Below are 16338 nucleotides of genomic sequence, written 5' to 3'. Positions count from 1 at the left end.
CCAAGAACAAAGAGGCAAAGTATGAGTAAAATGCTTAAAGATGATAAAACTGAACACAAACCAGAATATTTCAGTGTTATGATCACTTGCACTCAAAAAATCCCAAGCTGTAGCCAGACCCTACTGCTGGCAAGCAGCTGGCAGCCAGGCAGACTTCAGCCCAGGCAAGGGTAATGCAGCCCACACAGACCAGCACTTCTTGGGCTCACACAACAGTATTCTCGTACATGGCTTGAAGAAATAAATTCATTTTATTTCCAAACAACTTCCCAGAAAGTAGAAAGTGTAATTACTATTCACTCACTTCAGTGAGACTGCACACAGGCTAGCCACCATGCATTTCCAAAAGTGGGCTTGAAGCTGAATTCCACATTGTGAAATTGCAGAAAAGCATGACTTGTGAATCAGTATTATACCTTGTTTGCAGCATTTCCAAACCCGCACCACCCGCCATCACTCTGAAAAGTGTTTTACAAAAAGAACTGTAGCAACCTCCTTTTCACACCTAGGCTAAGCAGTGTTTTTAAATATGAGGATAACATCTGATTTAACTCCAGCAGATACAGCTAATTGAGTAGAAGTAATTCTGCTCTTCTCTTCCCTGGAAGACTGAAACTTTCCAAGCTGTGTTTAAGGAACAGAACACACACACATGGTCATTTTAACACCACTGCCTCTGAGCTAAACAGGAGAGTTAGACTCACTGCTCCAAACTGTCAGCAGGCACTGGCACCAGGGCAAGCCATCCTCAGCCTCCTTTCTAAGCATTGTGTATTGCCATTCTCAAGAACTCTGATCTTTCTAGTGACCAGCAACAGGACCCAAGGGAATGACATGGAGCTGCCCCAGGGGATGTGTAGGCTGGATATTAGGAAAAGGTTTTTCACCCAGAGGGTGGTTGGGCACTGGAACAGGCTTCCCAGGGAAGTGGTCACAGCACCAGCCTGACAGAGATCAAGAAGTGCTTGGAGAATGCTCCCAGGCACAAGGTGTGACTCTCTTGGGGATATTCTGTGCAGGGCAAGGAGCTGGACTTTGATGGTCCCTGAGGGTTCCTTCCAACTCAGCTTATTCTATGAAAGGTGTTGGAACTCAAAATGTCTCTCAGACATTTTTAGAGGTTCCAGGCCTTGGTTGGAAGCATTTTAGACCCCGGCAGGCAGCTGCAAACAGCTGTGATTTTGAGTTTGAGCCATGGAATGAGTTACCAACTTTGAAGGTAGAACAAGCAGTCACAAAGGGTTAGATAGTATAGTAGAAGTAGTTACAAAAGTAGAGGGGAAAATTTTTTAGTATTGCACAGGGGGGTTTTAGCACCTGTACAGGGGGGTTTTCACTTTGTACATGGGGGTCAGAAGTTCTAAGATGGAGGAAAGTGGGCTGATCCTGTTCTTCCTCCTTCTTCTTCCTTGCCTCCATGTTCTTGGTGATGCTAGCACTTATGGATTGGTTTAGAGTAGAAAAGCACTTTGTAATATACGTTGTAGGTATTGGGGGAAAACCGTAAACGTGTAATACGTAATATATCTTATAAAAGATAGCAGCAGCCCTGGGCGGAGAGAGAAGAAGAAGACAGCAGACAGAGAGGATGTCAGGGTGTGTGTGTGCCTCTGTCCAGGCCACTGACCAAGCAGCCGCAGCCCGAGAAGACAATCTTTGAGATAACCAACAATAAACTGCCTTGAGAACGAACAGCAAGAGCCTGCGCAGTTTTTCTTTGGAAGCACGGGTTGGAGGAGAGACTTTACCACCACACGAGGCCCCTGACCAAGCCCGGGGTTCTCACAGAAAGGCAAATAAATTGCTGTAGAAATGTATTTTGAAGATTGCTGTTTAGAGCAATGAAGTACAGGTAGAAATTGAGAAATCTCACATCTTTAGCATGACAGCCCCTTGGCTTGTCTAGCAAAAAGAAAAACATTCACAAAACCCTGCTCCACACATAGGACTCAACTTTGCTCTCAGTTATTCCCATGCATATGAGGAATGTCTCTACTATAGGAAGTCCATTTAAAGGGGTATAGGCCAGAAAGAAAATCAGCACAAGTCAAAAGGATATACTTGTGAGTAGATGTATTACCATAAATGCATTGATGCGCCTGTTAGTGTTGCATTTTTAAAAAACTCCCTCAAAATAATGCCTTTAGTGCAGAACAGCATTGCTAAACTCAGCATTCAAGTGCTAAGCACAAGTAATTCCATTATAAGGTTTATCTACACTTTCAACACCAACTCTTGAATTTCAAAGCTGGTTTTGTGATGGAAAAAAAGCTAGGCTTGGATTTTCCTAAGTTTCATAATATAGGTTGATCTTCCCTAGTAAAAGCTTCTTCATATTAGGCTATCTCTCTTCTAAACATGAACTTGTATTTTTGTTGGTGACATAGTTAAAGTGAAAAAACCTTTACTGATGAAAGGATTCTGGCTTTGAAGAATACACTGTTCTGGAGATGACTAAATATATCACATTGAATGGCCTTAAACTTAGAGAACAATACTATCATTGCTATGGAATAAGCCCACCATATTATGAATTTAAGATTTTTCACACCAAATTAAGCATACATTTTTCCAAGGGGCGGAGGGGGGGGAACCACTTTGCCATTCATATTCCTCTTCTGTAAATGTATACAACAAATTGATCCAGGCACTCAACATACCCTGTGTCCAATAAAATATCAGAGTACATCTCTTCTATTGCAGTGTGTGCTGAACCTGATGGGCATTTCATCTAGAGATTTTGAGACCACACAAAGGAACCTGATTTATCATTTATAATATCTGGAATGTTAAAAAATTACAGGTTCTGTTGGCTGCAGGGTATAATCAAGGCAGTGCTCATAAATTCAGAGTAATGCTGATAGTTTCCATCATGCTTGGGGAAAAAAATCAAACTCAGCCGTTACATAGCTGGACCAATTTGGTTTTCTGGGAAGGTGGACTGCTCTCTCATGATTCACTGTGCAGTGCATAGCACTACAAAAAGAAAGGAAAATTAGCACAGATTTATCTTCCTGACTGATTCCTTGGAAACTCTTGGGATTAACATGCCCAATTAGGAAGCCAAAAAACAAGAAGCCAATCGTGGATTAAAATTGATGAGACCAGCCTATACACAATGCTGAATTTCTTCAGACAAGAGATAGAGAACAAATTGTCAGTAGCAGCATATAAACCAGGTACTGTAAAGAATTCAGATATATTTTTAGGAACAAAAAGCAAAGCACTATCTGGACAATTTTGGATTAGGTTGGAAAACTATATTTTACAATATTCTAAAAACTATATTTTACAATATTCCAAGAATTTTGGCAGGCTCCTTGTAAAATCTGTTTCCTGTAACTATTGCTACTAAAGAATGTTTTCTTGAATTGAAGCCTGCAATCAATGGGCAGTGTTGTTCTTGGTCTTTTCCATGTTAAACCTGTGTACAAGGCTGATGAACAGTGCAGGAGAAAAATAAGCACGTATATAAGACCTGTTCTTCCACAAATTATCAAAATAAAATACTGAGTTTCACAAGCTTTGTTCCTCACTGCGCTCATTCCTGTGTTTTTCATGTCTTCCAAGTTCTGTACTATATCCTCCATAAATATTCTGCACTTTTGAACTGATGAACATTATCCAAGCTGAGAGGTACGGAATCATTTTCTTTTATATGTTTCAAAATTAAATAAGAACAGAACAAAAAATATTCTCCTTCTGGATAGGATTCAGTTACCTTAAGACAGGCCTCTCAGTACTGCTGCTTTAGACAGGTTTGTCACAGTTCCTGTGACATACCTGCCAGTCCTATACTGCTCTCCATGAGCCCAGAGCTGCCACAAAGGTTATTTACATGGACACTACATAAATTTCTCTCAGGCACTTAATTTAAACTTGATACCAATCTTAAGGACACTGAATCCCACCTTTTTGTCTGAAAGTACCTGTCTACAAAGAGTAAGTTACTTATTCAGGATATGTATGCATTTGTGAGAAACCAAATCTAGATTCCCAAATGATACAAAATGGAAGTCACACACATTCCTCCTTTGCTTCACCATGATAAGAGCATTGTGCTAAGCTTACCACACCAACTGAGTACATGCAGAGAAGTAATGATTATTAAATACCTACTGGCATTTGAAGTATTTGAACAGGCAACTGAATAATCTGAATAAGAAGACAAGACAGCTGCCTTTATTCTTGTTATTTTTCTAAGAAAGTTTTGCAACCATATCTTCTTATCCTTAATTTAACACTGGAGGAAAAGACTACTCTTATTTTTAAAGAAAGTTGCTTTATATGACAACAGTTATAGCACTTCAGTCTTGAACTTAATGTAAAAATTCCCTTGCTTAAGGTTTTCTATTGCCTGGTTGTAACTGAAGAGTAGCAAAGTCAATTGAAAACAGAAAGCACGGAGATGTAGGTAGAAGTCAGATCGTATAAATCAGGGATAAGCACACAGAAGCATTATAGCTGCATATTTTTAGTACCATAACAGATACACTAATTTCTGCCTACCATTTGGAGAAGAGTTGAAATTCCCATGCCTGCTTTCCATATTTTTTAAAATACCTGTTGTGTTTGATGGAAAAGCAAGAAAACAGGAAAAAAAAATGCAAGGTCTCATGCAGTAACACTTAATGTGTGCTTTTGCAGCCTGTGTTATCAGCTCTATCAGCTCATCTGAAGTCATGACCGCAAAGAGTGTGTGGAGCACTTAATAGCTCTCATTGCCCGACCCTTGCTGACTCAAAAAATCACCTCTTGTTTAAAAGCATGTTTATATAGGTATTGTTATTTATATTTATCTAGGTATTATTTGCTCAGAGCTTTTGAAACTTGGAAATTCAGCTCTAGAATAAAAAGTATGGTCTTAGTGTTTTGTTGTTCAGTATGTTTATCTTGTTTAACACTGCTCAGATATTAGACTTCCCTTTAATCACCAACCAAGAAACAGCTTTCTAATCTAGGCTTACAATTTGTCTCTGGATTTTGAAAGTAGAAATTAAAATTATGCAGCAACCAAGGTATGTACATTATACTCTCCCCTTTCCATTAATTTCTCTGTCATGGCTCTAGACTGCCAGAACTTGACACTGGGGCCATTTATTCCCACCCCTGACTCATTCTGCAATATATACTACAAAAGTGCTTCATATTAAATATGTTTCAAAAAACCAATGTGCTCCAGCGAAGTACTGAGCACATTTTTCCTGCACACTGAGTTGGCCTGAAAGCTATCTTCCATGCTACCGTTTCCACAGAACCATTCCCAAAGGCCTTGAACTCTTACCTGATATTTCTGATACCACCTTTGATCTTACTGTGTTTCTACTTCTCCAAGCATGACATGAAAGCAACATTCCTGTATTCTTTTACATTTGAAATCAGCTATATTTCAAAGCTCTGATGTCAACAGGACAACTTTATATCATCTCCAGTTAAACATATCTGCTCAACAGATGTGAAACAGATCTTTTGTTTCACTACTCAATTTGAAGCCAGCTACATAAGTAATTGAACAAAATGGTATTTTGTGAGTATGCTCAGCTATTTGTCTGTCAAACTTTTAAAAGCTGAAACCTTGTCACTGGTCTTCTGCCTCAAGGATGATGCTGAATGTTTGGCTTTCTTTAGAAACAGATTTAGTGCACATTGCTAGAGCATGCTGACATGGGAAATACAGGCATGGACACCAATGAGAGGGCTTTATACTTGCATTTCATCCCTGTGGCCATCTTGGTAGCTTTCCATGCAGATCTCCCTGCTACTACTACCCAGTATGGATAGTCAAGAGTGGGAAAGAAGCAGCAATTAATCTGTCAACCAGCTCTGTGGATGGAAAGGCTAGATTCTGCACCCTTTTTGATAAGTGAGTCCATAAGTAAGGGAACCCCAACTTCATACCCTGAACTACCTTAGCAGCAGCGATATACAAGGGTTCAGAAATCGGGCTAAGAATCACACCAAAAGGACTTGAATTTTCAGGACCTGCTTATCTTTGTGCTTTTTAGTTATATTTCGCTTAGCTTTGTATTTTCAAAAATCAAGGGGAGAAATCAAGAGAATGGCAGGACAATGATGAAGAAATGGTAAAGGAGAGACCAGGCTAGAGAAAGGAGAGGAACACAGTTTCCAGTTGTTAAGCCAAGACAAAATCCTTTCAGATTTCACTAAACTTTATTACCTTGATGACTTAAAATTCACCTATTGAAAAACACTAGGAGGGCCTTTTCAAGAGAGGGGGAAAATACATTCTCAGCTCCATTGCCCCTGCAATCACTAAGCCACAAGGCCTGCTGTCTGCTACACCACTTCTCTAGCTGCATGGAATTATCTCAATATAGACATACATTGTAGTCATCAAAGCAGCTGAAATCAGTTCCTGGGGCCCTGTCTCTCCACAAAGAATCAGCCATTGCAGAAAGGTAAGCACCAGCCATAACCCCACAGCACCTCCTAGGAGTAAACCCTATGACAACAATTACCTGAGTATACTTTTCACAAAACTCCAAATTCTATATTTTAACCTAGAACCTGAAAAAACAGCTTGTAAATTTAATGTTTCAGAGATGCAGCACTTTGGATCCTCCAGGTTTACATGTACATAATTAGTATCAAGATGAACTTCTAATATATGAGGGGTTTTAGCACATCAACATTGGGATGCTAGGAACAGAGACGGCAATATGGTCATCTCAAGCATTAACCATTACTTAATTAAGTTAAAGCCTAATGCCTTAACTTGCATCCCTCTGCAAGATCTGTCCAGATGTTCTGCGTGCCAAGCTGGACCACCACCTCTTCCTTCCCTCTGGTATTTGCAAAGTATCAGGGAATAAGAGTTATGATAGCCCAGTGCCTCTCTGCTACAAAAGCCATTTATATAAGGCTTACTATATCTATTCCTCAGGTGTTACAACTCCACTGAAATAAAACAGATACAGTAACAAAGGTAGAATTGCCAGTCATATTCATGATGTGCTTTTTCATTCAACTGTATAAATATTTACTTAGTACAATCCTTCTGAAGATACTTAGAAAGTAGCTCCAGTTCAAATCCCTGTTTCATTATGATGCTAAAAGGATATTCCCCATACACCACATATCCAAGCAGAAAGTATGGGTAAATATTAAACTTGTCCAGAGCACTGGGAAACAATTAGGAACACACCATATACATAAGCAACAGTGCAGAAGTGCCAGGCATTTAACTACCAATCTCTCAAGCTGAAGGATTTATTCCCTCATGGAGTACCTCTTTCATGAGCATCATTCCATAGCACAAACTGATCAACACTGCCAAGTCTCACAGCACATACACAAAACAACCTCTTTTTCTTTGTGTAAAGGTAAGGAGGGAATTAAAGATTTCTTCTCTCTACCCTGTATCCCTAGGATACCTAAACTGGTGTCTCGTGGGTTTCCAGGCAATTTGGCTACTTTTACACAGTTTTGGAGGGGAAGTTCCTTAAGGCTGCTAGTAAAGGAAACTCACCAGGGAGAACCAAGTTGAGCTCTTCCCATTGCTGCAGGATGACAGGATTATTTCTGTCACTTCATCTCCCTTAAAGCCTTAAACTTGCTTCCAAATTCTACGCAGCACAAGCACAGAGAGGTAACTGAGGTGCAGGGCTGCATCTTGTAAGACATTTTTCAGTGCTCAGGTGTTGGGTGGAACTGACTCCTCCTCAGTCATGGATGTAAGGAGACACAACAGCTCATTTGGCTCAGGGCAGTATGCACAAAGAGCTGAACATGGCCTAAGACAGTGGAGAGAACCTCTAACCTCATATTCTCAGAGCAGGCTTGGATTCTATGTATCATGTAGAGATATCTGGCAAATAAAATTCCACCCTAGGGTCAAATAATTGAGCTACCTCAGGATGGAGGTCCCAGAAAACTTCACTTGTATTCAACTCCTTGCACAGATGCTTATATGAGAAGGCAGAGTTTTGCCATACAATATTTGATGCAGAACTTGATTTGTCAGACTATGGTAAAAGAAACAAAGATACATGGTGCTATAATAAGCTAGAAGCAAGACTTCCAAAACTAATTTTCAAATAGAGAAAAGAATCCTGGTAGAAAATCATGAAGCTATTAAGCATTTTCTGAAACGATCAGGCAAAACCCCAGCAACAGCCAACCATGCTCAGTAAGAAATACACTAGAAGAGTGTGGGTCTCAGATTCAGTCAAAGAAAGAAACTGAGAGTTTCTAGCCAGGCAAAAAGCCTGGGAAAGTGCTGAGAAAGAGTGTAAATAATTCTTTATATCTCTTGTTATTCACATTGTTTATAGTTAAGTTCTATCACTGTGCGTCAAGCACTCTGCACCAATGGAGTGAGTTGTTTTCACTTCAGAACCAATACATTTGACCCTTGCGAAACTGTATAAAAGAGCAGTGTATTTTGAATAAATCGGAGTTTTACTCTCAGCAGCCTTCTGAGTCAGAATCTATTCATTCCCGTCCTGCCTCAACAGTGACAGAAGAGTTCTTTTTAAAGCCATTTATATTTTTTTTGCACAAATATTGTTATCATCTCCAACAGCACGTTAAAACCCTTACTAAAAACATGATGTATAGGATAACTCTCTTGCAGTAGACTAATGACTATTGAAATTTTAACAGATAACAGCTAATTCAGAAATAGCACAGGAAAAGTGGAACAAGTTAGTGAACAATATCTGTTCTCTAACATCATACACAGAAGATGATCAAACCCTGATGGAGTCAGGAATACTGACCATTCTGATCATTATATGACTTACTGAATAGCAAAATATCCACTACCTCCTCTAATTGATATAATTACCTGCCTAATTATAAATCTTGCAATTTTATGTTAACCTCCTTCATGGCTGCTCAACTGTACAATTCAAGATGATACTCTGCAGCATGAGAACTACACTCCTATCTTAAGCATGATGAAATGGCATGGTAGTTACAGTATCCAGGCCTCTTTAAAAACCAGTTTCAGTACTTGACATCTTCCATCACATTATTTTCAAAATACAGCTATGTTTTAATTATTAAATCAAATAACCTGATTCATTTTGTAAATGAACGTCATTTGCAAAATTATGACATCTCTTTCCAAAAATGAAAGGAAACTAATTTTAGTTCCAGCTTATCAGTGGTCTTTGTAACTTGGAAGCTATAGTTTTGAATAGTTTATTATTTGCCTATTAAATGCTATTAAATGAACTTTTTGATTTACATTTAGCCCCCAAATTCCAATTTTTATAAATATAAGCCTTAATTGAAATATTTCCATGAATACAAATATGCTTTCAGTAAGTGTTTGCACAGAAGGAATAAACTTTGATATCTCACATCCAAAGCTTCACAGTAATGAAAGCCTTTGGTCTTCCTTTACAAACATTAAAAGATTTAAGTGAAATGATTTGAGGAGGGAAAGTGAATTTTAAATTGTTAAACATGGAAAAAAAAATGGCAGTCCCTCTTGCTCAATTAATTTGGGTGAGCTTTTCTGGTTATAAGAGATGATTTAAGGAATAAGCACTAGTGAGGCCCATACATTTAGTTACTCTTACCTCAATAATATACAAAACCACATTTTTGTAGAAGCAGTACAGTATGCATTTGGTAACTCTATTGTAACTCCAAGCACCATGGACCAACAGTAGCTTCTCCAAGTAGGAAAACTGAAAGACAGAAAAGAAGTATTTACATACATGAAGAATTGCTAAAAACATTGGTTGAAGGTAAATACCTGTCCTCAAGAAAAAGTAAAATTTTCAACTTTGAAAGCTGAAGCACAATGTTTAAACAACTTAACAGAAGATATACACAAAAAAACAACTCTTAAAATAGTTAAAGCTAAAATCTTTTTTGTAGCAAAACTTCTGAAGGTTCTAAAAAGTGGCTTTAAGTGGCAAAACGTCTTCAATTGATATTACAATCTTGATGGTAAAATCAATATTTGAGGGCTTACAAGGTTCAGAATCTCCTTTCTCTGTGTAAAATGAACAACCTAATAATCAAAACTGTCTTGAGCTGAAATAAAATACACAAGAGTGGAACAAAAGTGGAAAACAGATGCAATTATAGAGAATAGATATTTAGATTAACATTTTTCTGCCCACAAAATGCACATGATTGCGTGTTTTATAAAGTTTTGTATAAAGCAAGGTACGTTCGCCAAAAAGGGCAAGTAAATGAATCTTGTATAATTGTGTACCTTTTAATGCTAATTTGGAGTTCAAATTCAGAACTTTTAAAAATGGACTTTTATGGAGCCAGTGTTGTAATCCAGACTGGGAAATGAACAATTTTCTAGTCTTGGCTTTGTTACTGAACCTTTTTATGACCTGCACCATTCCTCTTTTGCCCAAATACCCACAGCTCAAAGTGATGACTGTGTTTACTGTTTAGTATGTATGTACCTGAAGGTAATTTTTAAGGTAATTTGCTTTACTTAATTTTCCAGAAAGTGACTTGACAGGAAAACCCTGACTTCCTATATTTAGATTCTAAATAATTTATTTTAACCAAAACTCATCTGAAATTGAAAGCTACAGTAAATGAGTAAGGGCTGTTGTGAGGCAGCTCTGCTCCCATGCTTTCCAGCAATGAAATCACTGAACCACAAATCCTGTAAGGACAGCCTCTCTCCCATGCATCAGCAACTTGGATTTGTTAGGATATGCCAGCAGAGAAGGAGAGAAAACAAAAGTGAACCAGGCTTCACTGTTCTCTGCTTAACTTGAGCTAGAGCTATAACTGGGACACTCCCAAGGGAGTAGCTGACCTGTTCGACCCCTAAATGCCTCAAGTTAATTTGCAGGAGAGCTACAACTTTCCTCATCAAAATCACTAACAAAACACCACCAAACTGATGGGAAACTTGCCATGATGTTCTTACAAGCCATCCCAAAGGTCTTGTGCAGAATAGTCAGAAACTGCCTGAGAATCTCTCTCTGCTGAATCTAACAAGTGAGCATCTTGAATGTGGTCTTCTTGAAAGCTCAAAGCAACAAAAAATCCTGCCATTATTAATTGCTCTTGTCTGTGCTCTCATGAAAATGAGTGCACTACAGAGCACACCAAGGAAGATACTCAGAGCCTAAAGAACACACAGAGCCTGCTCACCCAAGTGAAGAGTCCCATTAAGACATGGGAAAGATTTAAATCTGCTTAAGATGCTGATATTATGCAAATACACAGCTACTGGCACAGAGTAGTACAGACAAGGGCTCTACCAAGACATTGCCCTTCTTTGGCTGGTCCTGTATTTACAGCATTTTAAATCAGCAGGAAACATTATGATCATCTGGCCAGCCTACCTGTGAAACAGTGTGTGAGCTTTTACAGTTGTCTCTGTATCAACCCTAGCATAACTTCTTTTACACAGTGATTCTCTTCTAGACTCTATCTTGACTAAAGGATGAGGTGATGGCATGTTGGGAGTTTTAAGACAGCAAAAAGGCATTCACAAAACAAGCCAATTTTTCCAAAGAAGAAAACTGAAACAAGAACATTTGTTGAAGAAAGAAGCTTCCTTAATTAAGAAAAGGAAACAGTCCCTAGACAGACACCAGATGTTTTCTAGATTAAGATGATAAAGCTATCTACCGAGAAAAAAGTTATTAAAGTCTACTACTGTCTCTCTAACTAGTTAGGTCATTTGATTTGGGAATTCTCTAAATAGAGGTCATTGGTGCAATATCATTTCAAGGGAAAAGGATGATTCAAACAGATGCTCCTTGCACCTGTGGAAGCTATTTCAAGTGGAGTCAGACACAAGTTGGCTTTTTATTTTTGTTTGGTTTATGTTTTGATTCTCCCTGGAATCTCAAATGAGCCTATATAGAGACCCTCTCTTCTCTAAGTGCCTGCTTCTGGCAGCACTGTATTTGAAATAGCATTTGAACATGAGATGCTACATTACAGTGGTCGTCTTAAATTACTCAATAAGAACATACTCTGCCTTCAAGGCATGCACATACAGTAATGTTTTAGTGGGAGTTATATGTCTTCACTGAAAGAAATACACTCCACGGAGATCAAGTTTTTCTTTTGAACACTAATTTACTTTTTCTTTTTTTAAGCACATACTACCACACAGTATTAGTCTCCTCTACCAGAGGGATTTTTAAATATGTTTTCTAATTTAATTAGTACAAATTCTTCTACACAATCACAAAAAAAAAAAAAAAATCAAAAAAAACCCAAAAAAAATCCAAAAAACCCCCCCCAAAAAACAAAAACAAAACCAAAAAAACAGTTCCACGGTGTTTCACTATTTTTTTAATGCTGCAATTTGGTGCTGCTCTTACCAGCTTTTATTTCATACTGAATGAAAAAGATTTACTGTTATTGTCAGTAACCTGCTGACTGGAATTTAAATGAAGAGCAGCTTCCATGTTCTAATACTAAACTGAAATACAGGGTTTTTTTTTCCTAATGCAAAAGCAACACATGAACATGGAATGGAATTACTTCTTCGGACTTAGCACTACTGTGACACAAAAGAAATAACATATGTAGAGCCTTCTACAGACAAAACTCTTGCTGCTTATGCTTAGTGACCAAACAGAAGTAATAAATGATCTGAGGAAGTCCAGGTAAGGAGTATTCTATTAAGTTGTACAGCAGAAGCTATATAAAATCCACTGAAATTAAAAATGTGGAACTCATTAAGAGATACCAGAGACAATGGCTATGGCAGTCCCTATACTGGTATATATTTGGAATATGCTACTGTTTATGACAGAAGAACTTGGTAAAAATGCCTAAAATTCTCAAGATAGATTTTGTGAAAGGTCGCAGTTATTCAAACCTGAAGCTTCATGTTCTTCAGTGTTCTTCATCAAAGGTCAGAGCAGCAATACAAGACTGCCACTTTGCTTCTCAAAAGGGTTACCACAATAAACAGTTATCTGTGCATACAGCAGCATTATCCCTGCCTTTTCAAAACCTCACTTTCTACTGGGAGCTATCAAAGGATGGTAATATTTTACATCACTTGGTAGAACAAATCTGAACTACACTCTGCCAGAAGAGAAGGAACATCAGCTGAAGCTCTGGTCACTGAGGAGACAAAGGATTGTCTCTGCTTCCTGTCAGCTTGATCTGGTTTTGCCCTGCATCAATCTCAAACACACACAGCATCTCAAGTGCAAACAGTATGCAGAGGATATTCAGCAGCTGAAGCATCTTCTTCCTTTCTGATTTTTCTTTCAAAATCTAGGTTCTAAATTGTGGTTTCTTCAGCAAAACAAACAAAAAGGGCTTTTAACTCTTCTTTTTATCTGCAGTAATCAGTTCTGAATTTGATGAACTAGTTTAGGAGCACTGACCCAAATAATGTCCAAAATAACACATGTAAAATGGAAAATGCTGGCTAGCTCTCTAGAACTGTGATCAATTCTTGGATGCAACACAGTGAGTGGGGGGAAATAAAGATTGAGGAGACATCTCAAATGAGTTTGCCAAACAGTCAAATTCTCACATACCTGGTTATAGTACCAAATTATACTAAGAAAAGAGTTTGCACTAAGACAGATCAGTTACTTAAAAGCATATTAACACATGCATCACAGAAATTGCTTCCCCCTGATTACTGAAGAACCAAGATACTGTACAGTTGTCAGGAGGAAACTAAAACTTTGAAGAGAGGTGGGGCTTTGCCCTGAAGACCAATCATAACAAATACCCAAAATATTTCCAAAATATGTTTTAGACAGCTGCCTGGAAAAGGAAACAATCAGAGATGCTTCTAGCTTAGAAGAAGCCCATCGAGCACTAAAAGGCTTCACAGTGCATTTCTCAAAGATGATATGGCAGTTGTTCATTCTTGCATCTGACCTGTGCAATGGCATAATCCGAGCAATTGGTTGCCTGCATGCCCTCATTGCCACTGATCCCCACTCCAACATGAGCTGTCTGGATCATTCCTACGTCATTGGCACCATCCCCAATGGCAAGTGTTATGGCATTGACGTGTTTCTTGACCATGTCTACTATTTCGGACTTCTGTAGAGGAGATACTCTGAAAAGGAGAGAAAAAGGTGTCAGTTTCTCACATGCTGAGCTATGTGCCTTTCCCAAAAGGACAGCTGTAACCTACATTTAGAAGTAATCAAAGGCAGTTGCTGGGAAGTTCCTTTATTCAACAACTAAGCTTCAGAACCCGTGCCAAACTATTTCAGAAGAAAAGAGAAGATTTAAAAATAGTTTCACATTTACCTACTTGCTGATAGTTAATGCAAAAGAGACCAAATCTATATGAAAGGTTTCAAAGCCTTGTTTTCCTTACCCAGCCCCTCCTAACTGGCATAACACTGGTAATGTTTTACTGGGAACATTGAAGTGAATTTCCTCTTCAACTATGACAGTTTGGAGATCAAGAGTGCAAGCTTCCCTGCCTCCTGTCATCACCATCCAGAAGGAGAAAGACAACAAATACATTCAGAGACATTTCCAATGGTTTGCAAGAGATACTGCAGACTTACTTAACCATTTCTGCTTAACATCTTTATCAATGATCTCAATTAGAGGCTTGAACATACCCTAAGTCAGTTTGCAGGTGACACCAAGTTGGGTGAGAATATTGATCAGCTGGAGGGCAGGAAGGCCCTGCAGAGGAATCTGGACAGCCTGGATTGATGGACCAAGGGCAGTTGCATGAGGTTTAGCAAGGTCAAGTGCTGGATCCTGCACTGAGGTTACAACAACCCCAGGCAGCACTACTGGCAGAGAAACTGCCTGGCAGAAAAAGACCTGGGGGTGCTGGTCAATAGCACCTCAACATGATCCAGTGTGTGCCCAGTTAGCCAAGAAGGCCAATGGCATCCTGGCCTGGATCAGTGTGGCTAGCAGAAGCAGGGCAGTGACCTTGCCTCTGTACGTGGTACTCATGAGGCCACACCTTGAGTTCAGTTTTGAGTCCCTCAATTCAGGAAAAAACAATTGAGGTGCTGGAGCATGTCCAGGGAAGGGCAACAGAGCTGGGGAAGGCTCTGGAGCACAACTCTTATGAGGAGCAGCTGGGGGAGCTCTGATTAGTCATCCTGGAAAAAAAAACAGGGTACAGACCTAATCACCCTCTACAACTACCACAAACTATACTGAAGGGGGGGGATGTCTTGCCCCAGGTAAAAGATGGTAAGAACAAGAGGAAATGGCTTCAAGTTGTGCCAAGGAAGGTTTAGATTGGCTATGAGGAAAAAACTAAGGGAAAGGGTTGACCAGTATTGAAAATGCTGCCCAGGGAAGTGGAGGAATCACAATCCCCAGAGGTATTTAAAAGTTGTGTAGATGCAGCACTGAAGTTTAGTGGTGGACTTGTCAGTTAGAATTATCTTGAAGGACTTTCCCAACCTTAATGATTCTCTTCACTCCTCCAGCTGATCTCCCCATGTGCCAGACCATCTTTCCAACACCAGACTATGCAGGTCAGATCAGAAAGCACAAGGCCGCTTCCTGATCTCACATATGTCATGTTTACGCAACTCTGACCTCAGCAATGGTGTTACTCAATTCCAACTCCAAAACAAAAGACTGACTCCATTATATATGAATATTCTTATCAGATTTATTGGCAGTTACTTTAACTTGATTCTTCTCTCCTTTGATATCAGTTTGAAGTCAATAAAAATTCATGGAATTCAGAATTGAACTAGTCTAAATCAGGCAAGAGTGGAAAAATCCTCAGGACTAGGTTTCTAAATTGGATAAGACACCCAAAATGCCCTTTTGTCATGGAAAAGGTAGATCAGGTTACCAAATCATATGAGGTATTTTGGAAATACCTACATGTAGATTAAATATTTCCATTCTAACCCCATCTGTACAAACAACCCTAATTCCTTTCCCCATCACTTTTAGTTAAAGTTCCAAATTATTTTGTATTTCCTTAAATAAACCTTAGACAAAACTTTTCCACATCTCAAGTCAGCCACATACCACTCAAAAAAAAAGTAACTGATAGTTAAAAGCTTTACTATTAAAATGGAAGGAGACTAGGGAGCTTGGGGAATAGGGGAGACAGAGGTTTTTTTACATGACTTTTTTTTTTTTTCAGAGTTTACATCCTGTGAGAGCAACATAAGTAGCCATTTAATACACCCATCTGGATCACTGCTGATAAAAAAAAAAAAAAAAAAAAAAAAAAAAAGCAGAGTTATCTTTTTCAGCATTATGCTTTGTGGCCTTGGTTTTGTTTAGTAAATTCCTATACATAGATGTTTTATTAGTACATCACTCTTAAAATAACTTGAATAACTTTGGGACAAAGAAACTTGCTAAGCTCAAACTTCACATGTGAACTAAACCACCTGAGAAGTCTAGCAGCTGTCCTGTTCCTAAAAGACAAAT

The 16338-nt window shown here is 38.8% G+C and overlaps 1 protein-coding gene across 2 annotated transcripts in view; it reads right to left on the bottom strand.

Moving 5' to 3' along the window:
- The window catches only part of ATP8A2 (ATPase phospholipid transporting 8A2), a 329984-nt gene that overhangs the window by 145670 nt on the left and 167976 nt on the right, over window positions 1-16338 (bottom strand). For both annotated transcript variants that reach the window (XM_021530648.3, XM_077781458.1), the window contains exons 26-27: window positions 13828-14011; window positions 9552-9662 (exon numbers count right to left, since the gene is read on the bottom strand). In XM_021530648.3, the coding sequence (XP_021386323.2) occupies window positions 9552-9662; window positions 13828-14011 (295 nt within the window). The remainder of the gene's footprint in view (window positions 1-9551; window positions 9663-13827; window positions 14012-16338) is intronic.

Source organism: Lonchura striata, chromosome 2, assembly GCF_046129695.1.
Source record: "Lonchura striata isolate bLonStr1 chromosome 2, bLonStr1.mat, whole genome shotgun sequence".
Taxonomy (NCBI): Eukaryota; Metazoa; Chordata; class Aves; order Passeriformes; family Estrildidae; genus Lonchura; species Lonchura striata.
Note: the sequence above shows the minus strand (reverse complement) of the source record. Positions and strands in the feature narration are given on the sequence as shown.